This window comes from Penicillium psychrofluorescens (genome assembly GCF_964197705.1).
Source record: "Penicillium psychrofluorescens genome assembly, chromosome: 1".
In the NCBI taxonomy this organism is placed as follows: Eukaryota; Fungi; Ascomycota; class Eurotiomycetes; order Eurotiales; family Aspergillaceae; genus Penicillium; species Penicillium psychrofluorescens.
The window spans coordinates 5,546,833-5,562,908 of NC_133439.1; the positions used below are offsets into that span (position 1 = coordinate 5,546,833).

At 52.4% G+C, this 16,076-nt stretch overlaps 7 protein-coding genes across 7 annotated transcripts; 4 read left to right on the top strand and 3 right to left on the bottom strand.

The window, feature by feature from the left end:
- Positions 1-1,607: 1,607 nt before the first annotated feature.
- PFLUO_LOCUS2111 (uncharacterized protein) lies at positions 1,608-3,059 on the top strand (the record flags this gene model as incomplete). Its single annotated transcript, XM_073779217.1, has 2 exons — positions 1,608-2,960; positions 3,021-3,059. 2 exons carry the CDS (start codon positions 1,608-1,610, stop codon positions 3,057-3,059), a joined length of 1,392 nt encoding a protein of 463 aa, XP_073636194.1.
- A 543-nt stretch (positions 3,060-3,602) lies between these two features.
- On the bottom strand, positions 3,603-4,313 carry PFLUO_LOCUS2112 (nitrogen catabolite repression regulator; the record flags this gene model as incomplete). Its single annotated transcript, XM_073779218.1, has 1 exon — positions 3,603-4,313. The coding sequence occupies one exon, from the start codon at positions 4,311-4,313 to the stop codon at positions 3,603-3,605; it is 711 nt and encodes a 236-aa protein (XP_073636195.1).
- A 1,766-nt stretch (positions 4,314-6,079) lies between these two features.
- On the top strand, positions 6,080-10,033 carry PFLUO_LOCUS2113 (putative cation-transporting ATPase 1; the record flags this gene model as incomplete). Its single annotated transcript, XM_073779219.1, has 4 exons — positions 6,080-6,083; positions 6,179-9,336; positions 9,388-9,524; positions 9,574-10,033. The coding sequence occupies 4 exons, from the start codon at positions 6,080-6,082 to the stop codon at positions 10,031-10,033; spliced, it is 3,759 nt and encodes a 1,252-aa protein (XP_073636196.1).
- A 235-nt stretch (positions 10,034-10,268) lies between these two features.
- On the bottom strand, positions 10,269-11,495 carry PFLUO_LOCUS2114 (uncharacterized protein; the record flags this gene model as incomplete). Its single annotated transcript, XM_073779220.1, has 1 exon — positions 10,269-11,495. The coding sequence occupies one exon, from the start codon at positions 11,493-11,495 to the stop codon at positions 10,269-10,271; it is 1,227 nt and encodes a 408-aa protein (XP_073636197.1).
- Positions 11,496-12,304: 809 nt separating this feature from the next.
- PFLUO_LOCUS2115 (uncharacterized protein) lies at positions 12,305-13,300 on the top strand (the record flags this gene model as incomplete). The annotated part of the gene is made up of 5 exons (XM_073779221.1): positions 12,305-12,309; positions 12,362-12,419; positions 12,471-12,652; positions 12,724-13,093; positions 13,148-13,300. The coding sequence occupies 5 exons, from the start codon at positions 12,305-12,307 to the stop codon at positions 13,298-13,300; spliced, it is 768 nt and encodes a 255-aa protein (XP_073636198.1).
- A 138-nt stretch (positions 13,301-13,438) lies between these two features.
- Positions 13,439-14,436, top strand: PFLUO_LOCUS2116 (uncharacterized protein; the record flags this gene model as incomplete). Its single annotated transcript, XM_073779224.1, has 2 exons — positions 13,439-13,461; positions 13,512-14,436. 2 exons carry the CDS (start codon positions 13,439-13,441, stop codon positions 14,434-14,436), a joined length of 948 nt encoding a protein of 315 aa, XP_073636199.1.
- Positions 14,437-14,541: 105 nt separating this feature from the next.
- Positions 14,542-15,363, bottom strand: PFLUO_LOCUS2117 (serine/threonine-protein kinase bud32; the record flags this gene model as incomplete). The annotated part of the gene is made up of 1 exon (XM_073779225.1): positions 14,542-15,363. The coding sequence occupies one exon, from the start codon at positions 15,361-15,363 to the stop codon at positions 14,542-14,544; it is 822 nt and encodes a 273-aa protein (XP_073636200.1).
- Positions 15,364-16,076: the final 713 nt, after the last annotated feature.

The following is a 16,076-nucleotide window of genomic DNA, read 5'->3' on the forward strand; positions in this document are numbered from 1 at the left end:
ACCTCTGGGGCAGAGCCGGGATGGAGAAAAAGACTTGCAAAGTTATCATTATGGACGGAGCTTGATTGGTCTCCGTGACCATGGGACGCAACGGTAAAGATTATGAGGATCGGCCAGGTACAAACTATGAAGGTCTGACGGGAGACCTTGCAGAAAACTCTAAGCGACCTCACTACTCCAAGAGGCAGGCGGGCGCATTTTGCCTAACGTCGCTATTTACTCCGTACTCACAACGGGTATCAGTGATCAAACGGGTTGAGATTTGAAGATTATTATCGTAGCTCGCATGGGGATCATATTGTTGTTACTGGAGAGTCAACAATAAACAGCAATAAACTATCCACGACATGAATCGTACTCGATTCTCGTTCGTTCTCGAACTAAATCGAGGCAACCGGCAAACCCCGCCCCCTGTCGATCTGTGCGCTAGGGAGAAGCCCTAAGTTCGCGGTTCCTGTTGATTTTCTCTCCAGTTCACATGCTGCTGAAAGAATAAACCCTTCCGGAAAGTTTGCTAGCATGGTTAGCGATCCAAGCCCTAGGGTCCACCAAATTAATTTTATTGTTCGGCACTTTGGGCGGGGACGCTGCCTGCGCGCCCCTGGGGAGGCGGCAGGGTCCAGTTCGAGATGGCGTGGGGTGGGGCGTTCAGGGGTAATATAAACAGATGAACGCCAGTTTGCAAGACTAGAGAGTGCGTTCCATGGTCAGAGCTGCAATGAAAAACCAGTAGCAGAACTTGTTAGCCGACTCGTGTTAAGAGGATGTCGTTTTCAGCCCCACTGTGTTGAAATCCCCGTAGGCAGCTCCTCCCCGCAACGAACAATAGAGATTGCACTGTGCCGAACGCCTAAGGGTAAGCGAAGTTGGCGCTGTCCGGGGGCCGAGTGGATTCCTGGACCCTGTCTCACCGCATTTGTATCTCGAAAAGCTGCTTCCCTGTCAGGTCCGGCTCTAACAATGCGCCCGTTTGGCCCGCGATCAGCAAGTCAAGGGAGCGGGTCAGTCCATGGTCGCGACGAGATTGAGTGGACTGGCAAATGCTCACTATACCCAGCACGATGCTTCTCCATGCCGATCGCCGGGCGAAAACAAACCCCCCGGCCCTCGAGCTTGGACCGAACGAGTTGCTATATCGCACGTCGCAATTTCCCACTTCCATCATTCGCTCCCAAGCCGCTAGCTGCAGCCCTACTAGGCTCGCATTGGCCAAAACGTAACAATAGCCTGAGCTGGTCCCTGAGGCCCAGGGAACAGGTCAGGGCGGCTCCGCGAAGGTCAACCTAAGGGGAAATTATCATCAACACACGGATCGAAAAGGGGAAGTTCTCCGCCTCAACGGGTCTAAACGCTTCCTGTCCACTTACATCAGGGCAAACTAGATCTGAGCGGCCCTGCGTTGGCTTCACATGTGGAGTACCGCTGCCATCTCCTCGGTCTGCTCCATCAAAGAGATCTGCGGAGAACAATGTCCGGGGTACATAAAAGGGGAGCGGCCCCATATCGCCCGCCCGTTTTGCTCCCCAAGACGTCCATTCTTTTCGTCCATTCCTGTCATTTCAGTCTCTCGTTATCGTGTGTGTGTGTGTATATAGCAATCCGTCAAGATGCGTTTCACCACCGCCTTTCTCTCCACGCTCGTTCTTTCCGGCACTGCGCTCGCCGGCCCGGCTCAGGTATCTACTTCCTCGACTGGAAGCGCTCCGACACAAACGCCTGAGGCTAACGTTGTCAAGCCCTCCAACAATGCTGCCGCTCATGCCGCTGGTGCGGATGACAACTCTGACAACACGGTGACTGCCTCCCACGCAGCCAACACCGATCCAACCAAGCCTACTAGCAGCGGCGCCGGGCCTCTTGGCGCCATTCTCGGCGGCGGCGACTCTGACGCCAACACTGCCACCCAAAGCGCTGGTGGTGACACTACCAGCAGCACCACTAGCAGTGGATATCCTTCTCAAACTTCTCCCCCTGGAGGCCTGGCTGGTATTCTGTCTCCGAGTGGAACGCTCCTGGATGGACTCGGTGGCCTCACCAATGAGCTTAATGGCGTCAAGGGCCTGCTCTCGCCAACTCTTTTGGAGGATATTGAGTCCTTCTTCCACCACGTTGCCTATCTTTTGGATGACAAGACTACGGATCAGACCAAGTCCCTGATCGGCGCCGCCTCGGACCTCCTGACCCAGAAGAGAGTCAACCAGCTGTCTTCGCTGCTTGATCTCCTCACGCCTGCTCTCATCGACCAACTCAAGGAACTCCTCACCCCGGAGACCATCAAGGAGCTCTATAATCTTTTGGCCAACGCCAGCAAACTTCTCACCCCCGAATCCGTCAATGAGATCAACAGCCTCCTCAAGAGTGCCACCACCCTGTTGACACCTGAGGTTGTGTCGGAATTGAAGACTCTCTTGACACCCGCGACCATCAAGGAGATCAACTCTCTCCTGATCAACGCCAACAACCTGTTGACTCCCTCTTCGGTCAAGGAAATCAACACGCTTCTCTCTGGAGCCAGCGAGTTGCTCACTCCCGCCGTTGTCAGCAACCTGAAATCCTTGCTCCAAAGCTTGGGCCCTATCATGCCCGAGCTCAAGAGCTTCCTCCAGCCGGAGACTTTCAAGGAGCTCGCTGGTCTGCTCTCTAACGCCAATGCTCTGTTGACCCCTGCATCAGTGAAGCAAATTGGCGGTCTGCTCTCTAACGCCGATGCTCTGTTGACTCCTGCGACCGTCAAGCAGATCGGCGGTCTCTTGGCCAACGCCAACAGCCTGCTGACCCCTGATGTCGTCGGTGACTTGAAGTCGTTGCTGGGAGCCTTGACCCCGATCATGCCCGAGCTCAAGTCCTTCCTGAAGCCCGCGACATTCTCGGAGCTGGGCGCCTTGCTGGGCAACGCCAACGACCTGTTGACCGGCAAGTTTGTCCACGAGACGTCTACTCTCATTGAGGACGTTTCTGACGTACGTTATATTCTTCTCCATGACTTATTTTGACCCAAGTTTGCTGACTCTACTGTACAGCTGCTGCCGACTCTCATGAAGCTGCTGGGCCAGATGTAAGGGGATTTTTTATAATTTCTATGCTGATGTAGTAATTACTTCGGGTGGTTAATATTCTCTGTTTCATATTAAATGTGATGCCGTTGTTGCACATATGAACTCTTAAGTGACTATAGTGGTGTGTCTGTTCGTAGCGGTACCTCTTATGGCTTTCCGATCCTCGTGACGTGGCAGATTCACGCCCCTTATAGATTAATTGATAGCTATCATCAGTGTAGAGCCTCAAAATATGCGCTAGAGTAGCTGACACAGACAATGTAAGCCATATGGTGGAAACGTCGAGATAATGTAGCATACTGGTTGTCGCTAACTACTCTTCTGGGAACTCTTCTTACGCTAAGAATGCCATTAACCTGCATGTACGCTCAGATAATGTCCTAAATGCGACAGCTTCGCTTACTTAAAGGCCCGTTTGCAAAGAAATCTGATTGATGGCAGGTGCTCTGTTCATTTAATGCTTAACAGCGATTTTGTCTCTCCGAAAAGCCTTTGGCATTGTTGAACGGTCTGAGTCCACGATCTGTCTTAGACCGCCCATCACTCTTAGTGAGACATCTTTGCCATCTGCTGTGCCGCTTCATCGAGAACCTTTTTGATCGGTTCCTTGGTAACCATGCGCTCAAGCCACTCTTTCTCATAAGGGAAAGCATTCACATCGAAGCCATCTTCGGTGAACGCTGTATGTGCCGTTCTCTGCCAGGGGATGAATCCGAGGTCCGCATAAGACAACTTGTTGCCCACAAGCCATGGACCGTCCCCAAGATGCTCCTTGTAAGCTTCTTGCTGCTTGCCCAGCCACTTGTCCAAGACACCGCTGACACGCTTGGCTTCTCCAACGTAGCGTTCTACAGCGCTTGGAACCTTTTCGGCATGAAGGTTTTTGAACCAGTATCCCTGTCCGTAGTAAGGGCCTTGGCCCGATACCTGGAGGTAGAGGAATGAGCGAGCAAGCTCGGCCTCTGCACTTCCCGGTGGGAAGCTCAATTTGCGCGGCTCTTCTTTGTCGTAGCGTTCGATCAGATACTCGATAATGGCGCCAGACTCCCAGATGGTGAGAGTGGTGTTGGGGTCATAAATGGAAGGCAGGCGTCCATTCGGGTTGACAGCTTCATATTCGGGCTCCTTGATCTGGTCAAATTTGATGGGCGCGCTTTCGAATGGCAAGCCGAGAACAGTGAGGATAATGCCGACTTTCAATGGGTTTGGACCAAGAATTCCACCGTAAAGTTTGATGGGCTGGAGATTTTGAGGCATTGTTACGAGTTTGATCAAGATATGAACTCACAATCGAGATTAATGAAAGGACAGAATGGCAATGGGGTTGAATTTCTAGATCTTAAATACAGAGCTGCGGAAAAACATTCCTGGCTCTGATTGGTTCCCGCCAACTTTCTTAACCATTACCAATAATTATTAATCCTTCGGACATGCGTAAGGCCGAAACCGCGCATATTACTATGCAAGCGTCAAATGACGGTATAGACTTAGAACGTTCATGGTGCATATTTTGTCTCAATACTGAGCAACAGACGGACTTATTCTCAGGGTGCCGTAAAATATCTACTTTTGTTAGTTATCGAAGCTTCTTCAGACTTGATTATTCGCTCTACCTCACCGGCAGCAATGACATCACTTTCGCCATGAAATCCGATACAATCCTGGTACTAGGTGCAACTGGTAAGACCCCTCAAATAGACGGTGAACTAGAAGAACTTTGCTGCAAAGCCTTGGAAGTGATCAGTTAACCTGCCTTAGGCGGTTCTGGCCTTGCCTTTGTGGAGGAAGCCCTAGGACGGCCCAATCCCCCTGGCCTGGTACTTTACGTTCGAACGCCGTCCAAGCTTCCTCCTACCTTCGCATCCAATTCACATGTTTCTATTGTGGTGGGAAATCTCGCAGACTTCGACAAAATAAGCTCCGCTATGAGAGATCACTCTGTAACGACGGTAGTCTCTTTCCTCGGGGCATATGTCTCACTCTACGCCATCGTCACAAGATCTACGGATACACCTATTGCCGACTCGTTCCCTGAAATCATTCGAGCTATGAAGGCCAATGGCATTCGACGTTTACTAGTTCTCTCAACCCTATCCTATTGGGTGGAAGAGAGAGATACCCCCACCTGGAAGCTCTCAATCATTGGTACAGTCCCAAAAATCTTTGTTCCACAGGGCAATGCGGAAATGGTTCGGATTGCGGAAACGGTGAATGCGAACGGCACGGATCTGGAGTGGACCATTTTTCGGGTTCCACACTTGACAGATGGGCCTGCAGATCTTCCCGTCGGGGCAGGCTATGCAGGGCCGGATCAAAAGGGCGGCCTGAACCTGTCTCGAAGAAGCTTAGCACGCTGGGTGCTAGGAGAGATCGGAGATAGAGAATGGATCAGAGGCGTACCTTTCCTTGGGAATTACTAAACAGGCCTTATCTTGACTGTTATGTGTAAGTATATAACTCCTAATCATGCTATGCTTTTTTCAATCGATATTTGTCTGCAGATGGAAGTTGTCCCAGCATTAAAAGCGTTCAGGATCTCATTTGTTCTCTGTTAATCGTGTAAAAGTTTGAGTCGATTTCGTGGAAAGATTCCTGGACAGCCCTAGTAGACGCATTTCCCTCAATGTACTAATTCACTCCAAGCTCAGCTTTATCTGTTAGAAGATCACGCTAACAATAATAATAGCAGGTCTTGTCACCACTATCAACCCTCAGCATCCATATACTTCGATATACTTCTAGTCCCGCGCACGTCCCTTATCGATAGCACTTACATAATCAACTAGGCCCGTGCGCTCGGCGGCGAATCCAATTAATCTCTCCGTGGCTTCTTCGTGTTTTCGCTCATCCTTCTTTTTTTGCCCGTTTGTTGCTGGAGGGTCAATATCTTCGATTCGCGTGTGTGTTGGACCCCTGAGTGTGGTCCTTCAAGCGCCACCATGTAAGATCATTCATTGCACAGCCTCGACATTCACTAACTCATTCCTTCAGGGTCAAACTGGCCGACGACCCCCAGATCCAATATGCGTCCCTGCATAACCCTCTCCCGCTGCAGCTGCACACATATGTGTGGCCCTTTCTGATCATCTGGCCCATCTTCTTCGGCTTCTACCTCTCTCCAGAGCGTTATGATACCTACATTCAGGGCCAGGAATGGACCTTCGTCTGGAGCGGGTCCATCATCACGGTCCAATCCCTCCTATGGTTGATGACCAAGTGGAACATCAACATTAACGCCCTGTTCACCACAATCAAGGCTAAGTCTATTGACTCTGCCAAGTTGATCAAAGTGATCCCCGTCACCAACGCCGGCACCGCGGAGATCTGCCCCCTGATCCGTGACAACACCGCTGGAAAGAAGACCATTTCGTTCCTGTTCCAGAAGCGCCGATTTCTCTTCTACCCTGATCGCCGCTCTTTCGCGCCCTTGTCCTATGTCCTCGATGCAGAACCTAAGCCCGCCCTCAGCCATTTCCAGGAGAGCCAGGGCTTGGCAACCAAAGCCGACATTGAACGCGTGCAGCACCACTATGGAGACAACACTTTTGACATCCCGGTCCCCTCGTTTATCGAGCTCTTCCAGGAGCATGCCGTGGCGCCATTCTTCGTTTTCCAGATATTCTGTGTTGGACTTTGGATGCTGGACGAATACTGGTATTACTCGTTGTTCACACTATTTATGCTGGTGGCTTTCGAAAGTACGGTGGTTTGGCAGCGCCAGAGGACTCTGAATGAGTTCCGTGGAATGAGCATCAAGCCGTACGATGTTTGGGTGTACCGCAATCGCAAATGGCAAGAAATCACCAGTGACAAGCTTCTCCCCGGCGATCTGATGTCTGTCAATCGCACCAAAGAGGACAGTGGCGTGGCTTGTGACATTCTTCTGGTCGAGGGCAGCGTGATCGTGAACGAGGCCATGCTTTCTGGCGAGAGTACCCCTCTCCTGAAAGACTCGGTCCAGCTTCGGCCCAGCACTGACTTGATTGAACCCGATGGGTTGGACAAGAACTCGTTTGTCCACGGAGGAACCAAGGTCCTGCAGGTCACCCACCCGAACGCGAACGGAGAAGAAACTGCCAAGAACATGGCCACTGGTATAACCATGCCCCCGGACAATGGTGCTCTGGGAGTGGTTGTCAAGACTGGCTTTGAAACCAGCCAAGGCAGTCTCGTGCGCACCATGATCTATTCCACCGAACGTGTGTCCGCCAACAACGTCGAAGCCCTGCTGTTCATCCTCTTCCTTCTGATTTTCGCGATCGCCGCTTCGTGGTACGTGTGGCAAGAGGGTGTGTCGAAGGACCGCAAGCGATCGAAGCTGTTGTTGGATTGTGTTCTCATTGTCACGAGCGTTGTTCCCCCGGAGCTTCCCATGGAACTGAGTCTGGCGGTCAACACCAGTCTGGCAGCCCTGAGCAAATTTGCCATCTTCTGCACTGAACCATTCCGTATCCCCTTCGCTGGCCGTGTGGACGTTGCGTGCTTTGATAAGACCGGTACTCTGACCGGCGAGGACCTCGTTGTGGACGGCATCGCAGGCTTGACTTTGGGTCAAGCCGGTGCGGCTGTGCAACAAGATGGTGCGCATACCGAACTGGCCAAGGCAACAGCCGTTGGTCCTGACACGACTCTTGTGCTAGCTAGTGCCCACGCCCTCGTGAAATTAGATGAGGGTGAGGTTGTTGGTGACCCCATGGAGAAGGCCACCTTGCAGTGGCTTGGCTGGACTTTGGGCAAGAAGGACATCCTTACCTCCAAGGGTGTTGCCCCGACTGTCGGTTCGCGTCCTGTTGAGTCTGTTCAGATCAAGCGCCGCTTTCAGTTTTCTTCTGCCCTCAAACGCCAAAGCACCATCGCTACCGTTACCTCAACTGATCGCAAGACCTCCAAGAAAAGCAAGGCAACTTTCGTTGGCGTCAAGGGTGCTCCCGAAACCATTCTGGGCATGTTGGTCAACACGCCGCCTCACTACGAAGAAACTTATAAGCACTTTACTCGCAACGGCGCTCGTGTTCTCGCCCTGGCGTACAAGTATCTCTCTACGGAATCCGAACTGTCTCAAGGTCGCATCAACGATTATACTCGAGAGAATATCGAGTCGGGCCTGGCCTTTGCCGGTTTCCTTGTTCTGCAATGCCCTCTGAAGGATGACGCCATTAACTCCGTTCGCATGCTGAATGAGAGCAGTCATCGTGTTGTTATGATTACTGGTGATAACCCGCTGACTGCTGTGCACGTCGCCCGTCAAGTCGAAATTGTGGATCGGGAGGTGGTCATCTTGGATGCTCCCGAACACGACAATTCAGGAACCAAGCTGGTCTGGCGCACTATCGATGACAAGCTCAACACCCCCGTGGATCCCACTCAGTCTCTGGACCCGCAGATCTTGAACAATAAGGATATCTGTATCACTGGATATGCCCTCGCAAAATTCAAGGGGCAGAAGGCTCTCCCGGATCTGCTTCGCCATACCTGGGTCTATGCCCGCGTATCCCCCAAGCAGAAGGAAGATATTCTCCTCGGACTGAAGGATGCTGGCTACACCACTCTGATGTGTGGCGACGGTACGAACGACGTTGGTGCCTTGAAACAGGCTCATATCGGTGTTGCTCTTCTGAATGGCTCGCCCGATGACCTGGTCAAGATCGCCGATCACTACCGGACCACCAAAATGAAGGAGCTCTACGAGAAGCAGTGTAGCATGATGCAACGATTCAACCAGCCTGCGCCTCCCGTGCCTGTTCAGATCGCTCATCTCTACCCGCCTGGCCCCAGCAACCCGCACTACGAGAAGGCCATTGAAAGAGAGGCGCAGAAGAAGGGAACCGCCATTGCTCCCAACGCCGAGCAGATCCCGACTATCACCTCTCCTGGCGCTCAGGCCTTACAGCAGTCTTCCTCGGCCATGACTCCTCAACAGCAGAGACATCAACAGGCTTCTGCGGCTGCAGCTGGTCTTGCGGACAAGCTCACCTCGTCCATGTTGGAGCAGGAGCTGGACGAAAGCGAGCCCCCCACCATCAAGCTGGGCGACGCGTCTGTGGCTGCCCCCTTCACGAGCAAGCTGGCCAACGTTATTGCTATCCCGAACATTATCCGTCAAGGTCGTTGCACTCTGGTGGCTACGATCCAGATGTACAAGATTCTGGCGCTGAACTGTCTTATCAGTGCGTACAGTCTTAGTGTTATCTACTTGGATGGAATCAAGTTTGGCGACGGTCAGGTTACCATCAGCGGTATGATGATGAGTGTGTGTTTCTTGTCCATCTCTCGCGCAAAGGTATGTTTGTCTTGTCTCTCTTCTATATTGCACCTGCTAATAGTTTCATAGTCTGTCGAGGGACTCTCCAAGGAACGCCCGCAGCCAAACATCTTCAACGTGTACATTATCGGATCCGTTCTTGGACAATTTGCGATCCACATTGCGACTCTGATCTATCTGTCAAACTACGTCTATTCCATTGAGCCGTATGTGACGTCTTTTTTTTCCCCCGAACCATGTACTAACCTTTCCCAGAAGACAAAGCGACGTCGACCTCGAGGGCGAGTTCGAGCCATCCCTGCTCAACAGCGCGATCTACCTGCTCCAGCTGATCCAGCAAATCTCCACTTTCTCAATCAACTACCAGGGCCGTCCCTTCCGCGAGTCCATTCGCGAGAACAAGGCCATGTACTGGGGCCTCGTCGCTGCGTCGGGTGTGGCATTCTCCTGTGCGACGGAGTTCATCCCCGAGATCAACCAGAAGCTGCGCCTGGTCCCCTTCAGCAATGAGTTCAAGCTCACCCTAACCGTGCTGATGATCTTCGATTACGGTGGCTGCTGGATAATCGAGAACGTCCTCAAGAACCTCTTCAGTGACTTCCGTCCCAAGGATATCGCTGTCCGCCGTCCTGACCAGCTGAAGCGCGAGGCTGATCGCAAGGCGCAGGAGCAGCTCGAGGCTGAGGCGAAGCAGGAGTCGCAGCGGAAGGTTTAGTTTGACGGTAGCGAGAGATTGGGTGGGATGTACGAGTAGGTGATGAGTATACATAGAACCCAGGTGGATTCACTTTTCTGTTGTTTTGTTTTGGTGAGACGAAGGGTTCATAGAAATGTCCATGTCGACCAGATATGATGAATTTAATATATGGCTTTTTTTGTCAATGCTTTTGCTTGTAGATCTCAATTGTGTAACAGGGTATAATCTATGAAAAAAAAATGCTTTCTTGTCTCTATTCTGTATCCTCAAGTAACCGCCCAACCTTTGTAGGGGGGAGCACCGGAAGCTTCACTGATCCCGGTATTGAATTTTGAGTCCAGTAGACAATTCCATGTCGCAGCCAGGCTGCGTAGGTACCCAGCACAATATCAACGCCCGGGTTGTCCCGCCACAGCGAGCCGAGAGTAACCTTGTTGACGCGCAGAATGAGGCCATGTGCGAGCTTGAACCCGAAGCTGCGCGACAGACAGGCCTCAACGATCTCGCGGGCTTGTCTTTGTTCATCAGATTCTTGCTCCCCATCTTTGGGCAGAGATAACGACAGGAGGTCAAATGCCCTCTGTCCATCCCACGCCGTGAAGTCGTTGATGAGCTGCGATCCTTCCATGAAGTCGATGGCGTACACGTGTGCCACACTATACGCTGGTCCGTCCCAGCTATCCTGGGCATCAACCAGTCCCATTACTGCCGTGGCCGCCTGGCCCTGGATGATGTAGTCCGTCAGCAGGCGGCTCACCTCGTCGGGCCCGAGAAAGCTTCCATCGTCCTCGGTGATGGTGAACTCGCCGCCCATCAGGGGTATGCCGCGCAGCAGTGGGCTGGCATGCATTCCATCGGTGCTCGTTTTGCCGCCATCGGCTCCCCAAAGCACGAGGAGTAGCTTCTGGCAGCGTGCGAAGAACGCGTTATCCGGCAGCGCGCCGAGGAAGTAGTTGGTTATGCTGTATTTGTCGGTATCCCCGCCGCTATAGCAGAGGACCTCATAGGGGGAGTGCGGATTGGCAATGGTCTCATTCCATAGTTTATCCAGGTCGCCAATCTGCATCATCCCCACGTCTGCGTAGACGCCGCCATGCTGCAGGAGCAGCGGCCAGCGCACAAGGTCTGAAGTATGCTGTAGTGCGTAGGTGCCGGTAATGGTCTCATCGATAAAACAGCGTGGGAAAAGCGCTGGATCAGTGACATCTAGGAAATTCGCGACGTTGCCTTTCGACCCGGGTAGTCGGTCCATGATGCGAATCGTCCAACCTTGCTTAGAGAACCGGCGGTGCCATGCGCGTACACTGCGCTGTGTGTACGGATGCATGTGCGCGTAGCCTGAGTGCCAGAAGAACCAAACATTCTTGACGTCTGTGACTGGCGGGGGATGCAGCAGATCAAAGTCGATGTCTGCATCGGGGCGTAGGTCGAGTAGCTCCGAGGGGATGGCGTGCACCCCGGAGGGAAGGGGGTATTCCATGGTAACGACAGAAGTGGAAGTGGAAGTGGTATTAGAGGCAAGCATATGCTGTTGTCAAGACACAAATGTGGTTGAATTGGTACTGCTAAGTGTGGTGGTTTTGCTTTTATAGATTTTGAATAGAGCAACCAATCACAAGAATGGGTCAGGGTGAGTGAACGTGAGTCAGGTTTATCCATATCCACCAAGTCAACTAGCTCAGCCTCCACGGCCTATAGATAAGCCATTTTAGGCTAGCCTGTCTCACAAAGGCTCGGAAAATAAAAATTGCGAGAAGAGAGTATATTATTCATTCAGGCTGAATAGACACATAGCTTTTGTTAATAACAATGTCACTTTGATGTCACTTTGTGCTTGTAGGACTCTCTCGGCGTCATTGCCCCGAAAGAGCAGCTGGCGTTGATCCATGCCACCTCTCCCTCTCGCACTCCTCCATGACTTCTGTTTTTCCAATTGCAAGTAAATCCGCTCTTTCTCTTTCCCGTAAACACTGCATATTATTATTACGTGTATAGCTGTCACCATTGAATCATTCGCCGCATCGCCCACACCCCCCACTTTATGATCTCATCACCGACACTTCTCTGTCTGCGTTGTCTCTCACTTCTTCCTCTACACACTCACGGTGCACGACTATCATCCAGAATGGCTGCCAAAATGAATCTGCAATCCAAGTATCGCCTACAATCGGGTCATGAGATTCCGGTTCTAGGATTCGGGGTAAGTGCTTGAGTCCAGCTGGCCATGGAGCACTTTATCATCTTCAGTTCCTTTATAGTCGCTAATGTTACTCTGTGCAATAGGTCTATATGGTGTACGTCTCATCTCACTATGTCTCTCCTTGGCTTTCAACTAAATCTAGCCAGTCCTCAATCTTCAACGGAGAAACCTACTCTCGAAGCATTGAAAGTTGGATTCCGCCATGTACGCTTTTGTCCATCTATCCAACGTCTCAATTCTAACATTCTGAATCAGGTCGACTCCGCAATCATGTACCGCAATGAAAAAGCATGCGGCAAGGCCATCGAGAAATCAGGAATCGATCGCTCCGAGATCTTCTTCACAACCAAGATTCCTCCTGGGTCTATGGGGTATGAGCAGACTAAGAAGGCTATTGACGGGAGTCTTCGTGATGCGGAACAGAAATACTTCGATCTGTGCGTCTCCACGTTGTTTGACCTCCCTCGGTACTTGCTGCGGGGGAAATACAGCCAGCTAACCCAACCAGAATCCTCATCCACGCACCCTACGGCGGCAAAGAAGCCCGTCTAGGCTCGTGGCGCGCACTGGTCGAAGCCCAGAAAGCAGGCAAGACCAAATCCATCGGCGTCTCCAACTACGGCATCCACCACCTCGAAGAACTAGAATCCTACATCCAATCCGGCGGCGGCAGCCAAATCGATGTCGGCCAGTACGAGCTGCACCCGTGGCTCGACCGCTCGGAAATCACGGCGTGGCTGCTGCAGCGCAATATCGTGGTCGAGGCGTACTCGCCTCTTGCGCATGGAACGCGGTTTGGTGAGGACGTGCTGCACCATATCGGGAAGAAGCATGGAAAGTCGCCGGCGCAGGTCCTTGTTCGATGGAGTTTGCAGATGGTAAGGCTTTGATTCCTAATTTATCAAAACATGTGTTGATTGGTGGCTTATCAGGGATTCGTGCCGCTGCCCAAATCGGTGACCGCGCAGCGCATCCGGGAGAACGCGGACGTGTTCGATTTCGAGCTGGACGCACAGGATATGAAGAATTTGGATACGGGGGAGTATTCGCCAACAGACTGGGATCCGACGGTAGATGAGGATTAGTAGTAGGAGGGTAGCCAGATAGGTAGAAAAAAGTAGAATAGGGTTGAGTGATTTGTCGGATTTGTCAGGTTCCGCGGGGAATTTCAGTCTTCTTCCTTCTCCCACTCCAACTCTCACTTCAGTAATTAATCCGCCACCATGAAGTTGATCCTGTCCACCTCGTAGGTCTCCTGATCCTCTCATTTGTCCGACAACTAACTCCCTCTCGAAGCAATATCATGAAAGGCGGCCGTCCGTCCGTCATCCGCCAGCCACCCACCCAGAAATCCAACATCGAGTTGATCAACTCGCTGCACTCCAACTTCCTTGCCTCGCAACAGCCCGACACGAACGGTGAATCAAATACAAACGGCAGCACCAACGGATCCCATCCCCCGCCCTCCACCGCCTGGACCCTCCAGGGCGACGACGCCCTCTACATCCCCGCGATCGATTTCTCGCAGCCCGGCCTGGCGGAGGAGCGTGACCAGTACGACATTACGGTGAAACTGTTCTATCTACCGGGCATACCTGTGTCAAGACGCTGCGCGCATACAAGGGAGGCGATTGATTTGGTATTGAAGGAACTACATGTGGAATCGATTGATCTGCTTATCGTGTCGTTCCCCGGCATCTTGTTCGATGCCGATGATGACAGCGAGGAAGAGGAGAGCAGTTCCGATCAAGAGGCCGATGACTTTGACAGCATGGTGCAGACATGGCGGGTCCTGGAGTCGCTGCAGGAGAAGGGCATGATTGCGCAGCTGGGCGTGGCGGAGTTTGGCAGTGAGCGGCTAACACGGTTCCTGCCTCATACCAAGGTCAAGCCCTCGGTCGACCAGATCAATCTCAAGGACTGCTGCGTGGTGCCCAAGTCACTGATCCTGTATGCCAAGCAGGAGCACATCCAGCTGTTGACTCATAACGACTGCAATGATATCCTCCCCGTCGGGACCACCCGCGAGCTCCTGGGGCCTGCCGACAAAGGTGCCGGCATTCTGGCCTCTTCGCCGGATGAAAAAGACGGCATCCAGGGCGACGTCGAGCCGCAGTGGGTCGTCAAGTACACGGCGGTGGTCAAGGACCGCGGTGTAGTCGAGAACAAGGGATATTTCGCTCTGGCGGATGTCGGCACATGCGTCAAGGGCCGGTCATAGGGGCGTTTCTTTTTTCTTTTTCTTGTCTTTTGCTGAGCGCGGAGTTTGTTTGTTGGTTTTTGCTTCTTTTGAAATACATATCCCAAATGCATTCAGATGGAAATGTTAACCAAGCATGCTCCTCTTGCGGCCTCTCAACCGCACATCCTCCAACCTCTTCAGCGCTGAGACAGCACCCTTATAGCTCTCCCGGTATCCCTGTAGAAGAGAATCGAACAACGGCTCTGTCCGCGGATGGGTGCTCCCGATCGCGCGTTCCATGACATACAGATCCACAGCGCGGTCCTCGTCCTGGGCACTCTGCGATGCCAGCCCGAAATCAATGAGGATGATCTTCCCCTCCATTGAGACCGAATCATTTGCCTCTGACTCCCCCTCGAAAGGCTGCAGCATGAGATTGCTCGTCGTCAAATCCCCATGCACAACACCGGCCTTATGCAGAGCGCCAATCGTCTCCCCCATCCGCCTCATCAGCCCACGTACCCGGTCCTCCTCCGATATCCGCACTGTCTCCTCCAAGTGGATTTGGGCCTTCATCCACGCCTCCCACTGCTCCAGTACAACGCGCACAACAGGTCCCTCAATCCACTCCATCAGCAGCCAAGCCCCACCCCACGATGCCTCCTCGCCGCCTTGTCCCTCACAGTCCAGTGCCAGAACCGCAGGCACGCTGACGCCCTCCTTGACGAGTTTCACGAGACATCGCGCTTCTTGCACGATACGGCTGCGTGTGAGGCGGCGGTCGAGGATTGGATGGCGGTAGGGTTTTGTGGGTCGGATTTTGAGGGCCGCGGGCGTGGATGGGTTGAGGGAGGTGGTTTTGTAGAGGTGTGCTTCGGCGCCTTGGGTGAGGAGGATTGGTGGGGGATTGGTGTTGGTGAAGGGCGCGGGGAGCGGTGGGGGTTTGTATTCGTCAAGGGTGGCCATGGCGGTTGGATGAAGGGATTGTGGATTGTGAATGGCGCAAATTCTAGGAGTGGTGGAATAAATGGTTGGTTGTGGATGGAGGTGAAGAGGGAAATTCTATGGTGGGGCAGAAGATAGGCGTCCCTAATCATGCTGAGCCTGTATACTTGGGACTCTTCTACGGATGCTTCCTCAACACCAGCAGAAATGATCGAACATCAAAACAATATCTTCCTAAAACAATGATCTTACACAGCTGAGATCAGTCCTTGGGATGACTACTTACTAGTTGAAAGCCCTACTTAGTTAACTAGTCCACTTGACTCGGCATTTGCATAGCAACGCTAGCACGTCCAAATCCCGACCTCGTTGCTTTTTGACGCTGATCATGCTTCTCAGACACTTTCCATGCATTATTTCAAACCTCAAACGCACATGGTTACCTAAAGAACCAGTCATTAACTACAAACCGAAAGAACAACATCCCTACGGACTGGATTGAGTATAGAATGACCGGTCTACAAAAAGAATTCTTGAGACCCTTCCTCGTCAAAACGTGCACTCCACAATGGCGTTGCGGGTGGAGATGATGATGCGGTGGAAGAAAAGTACCCCAACTTACCCTGCACATCATCATGGACCGAGATGGTGTTAGCCACGTCAAATCACTCCCCTGATATCATCTGCTCGGCCGAGTAACGAGCCACCTAGTTGTACATCCACTTGAATCGTCG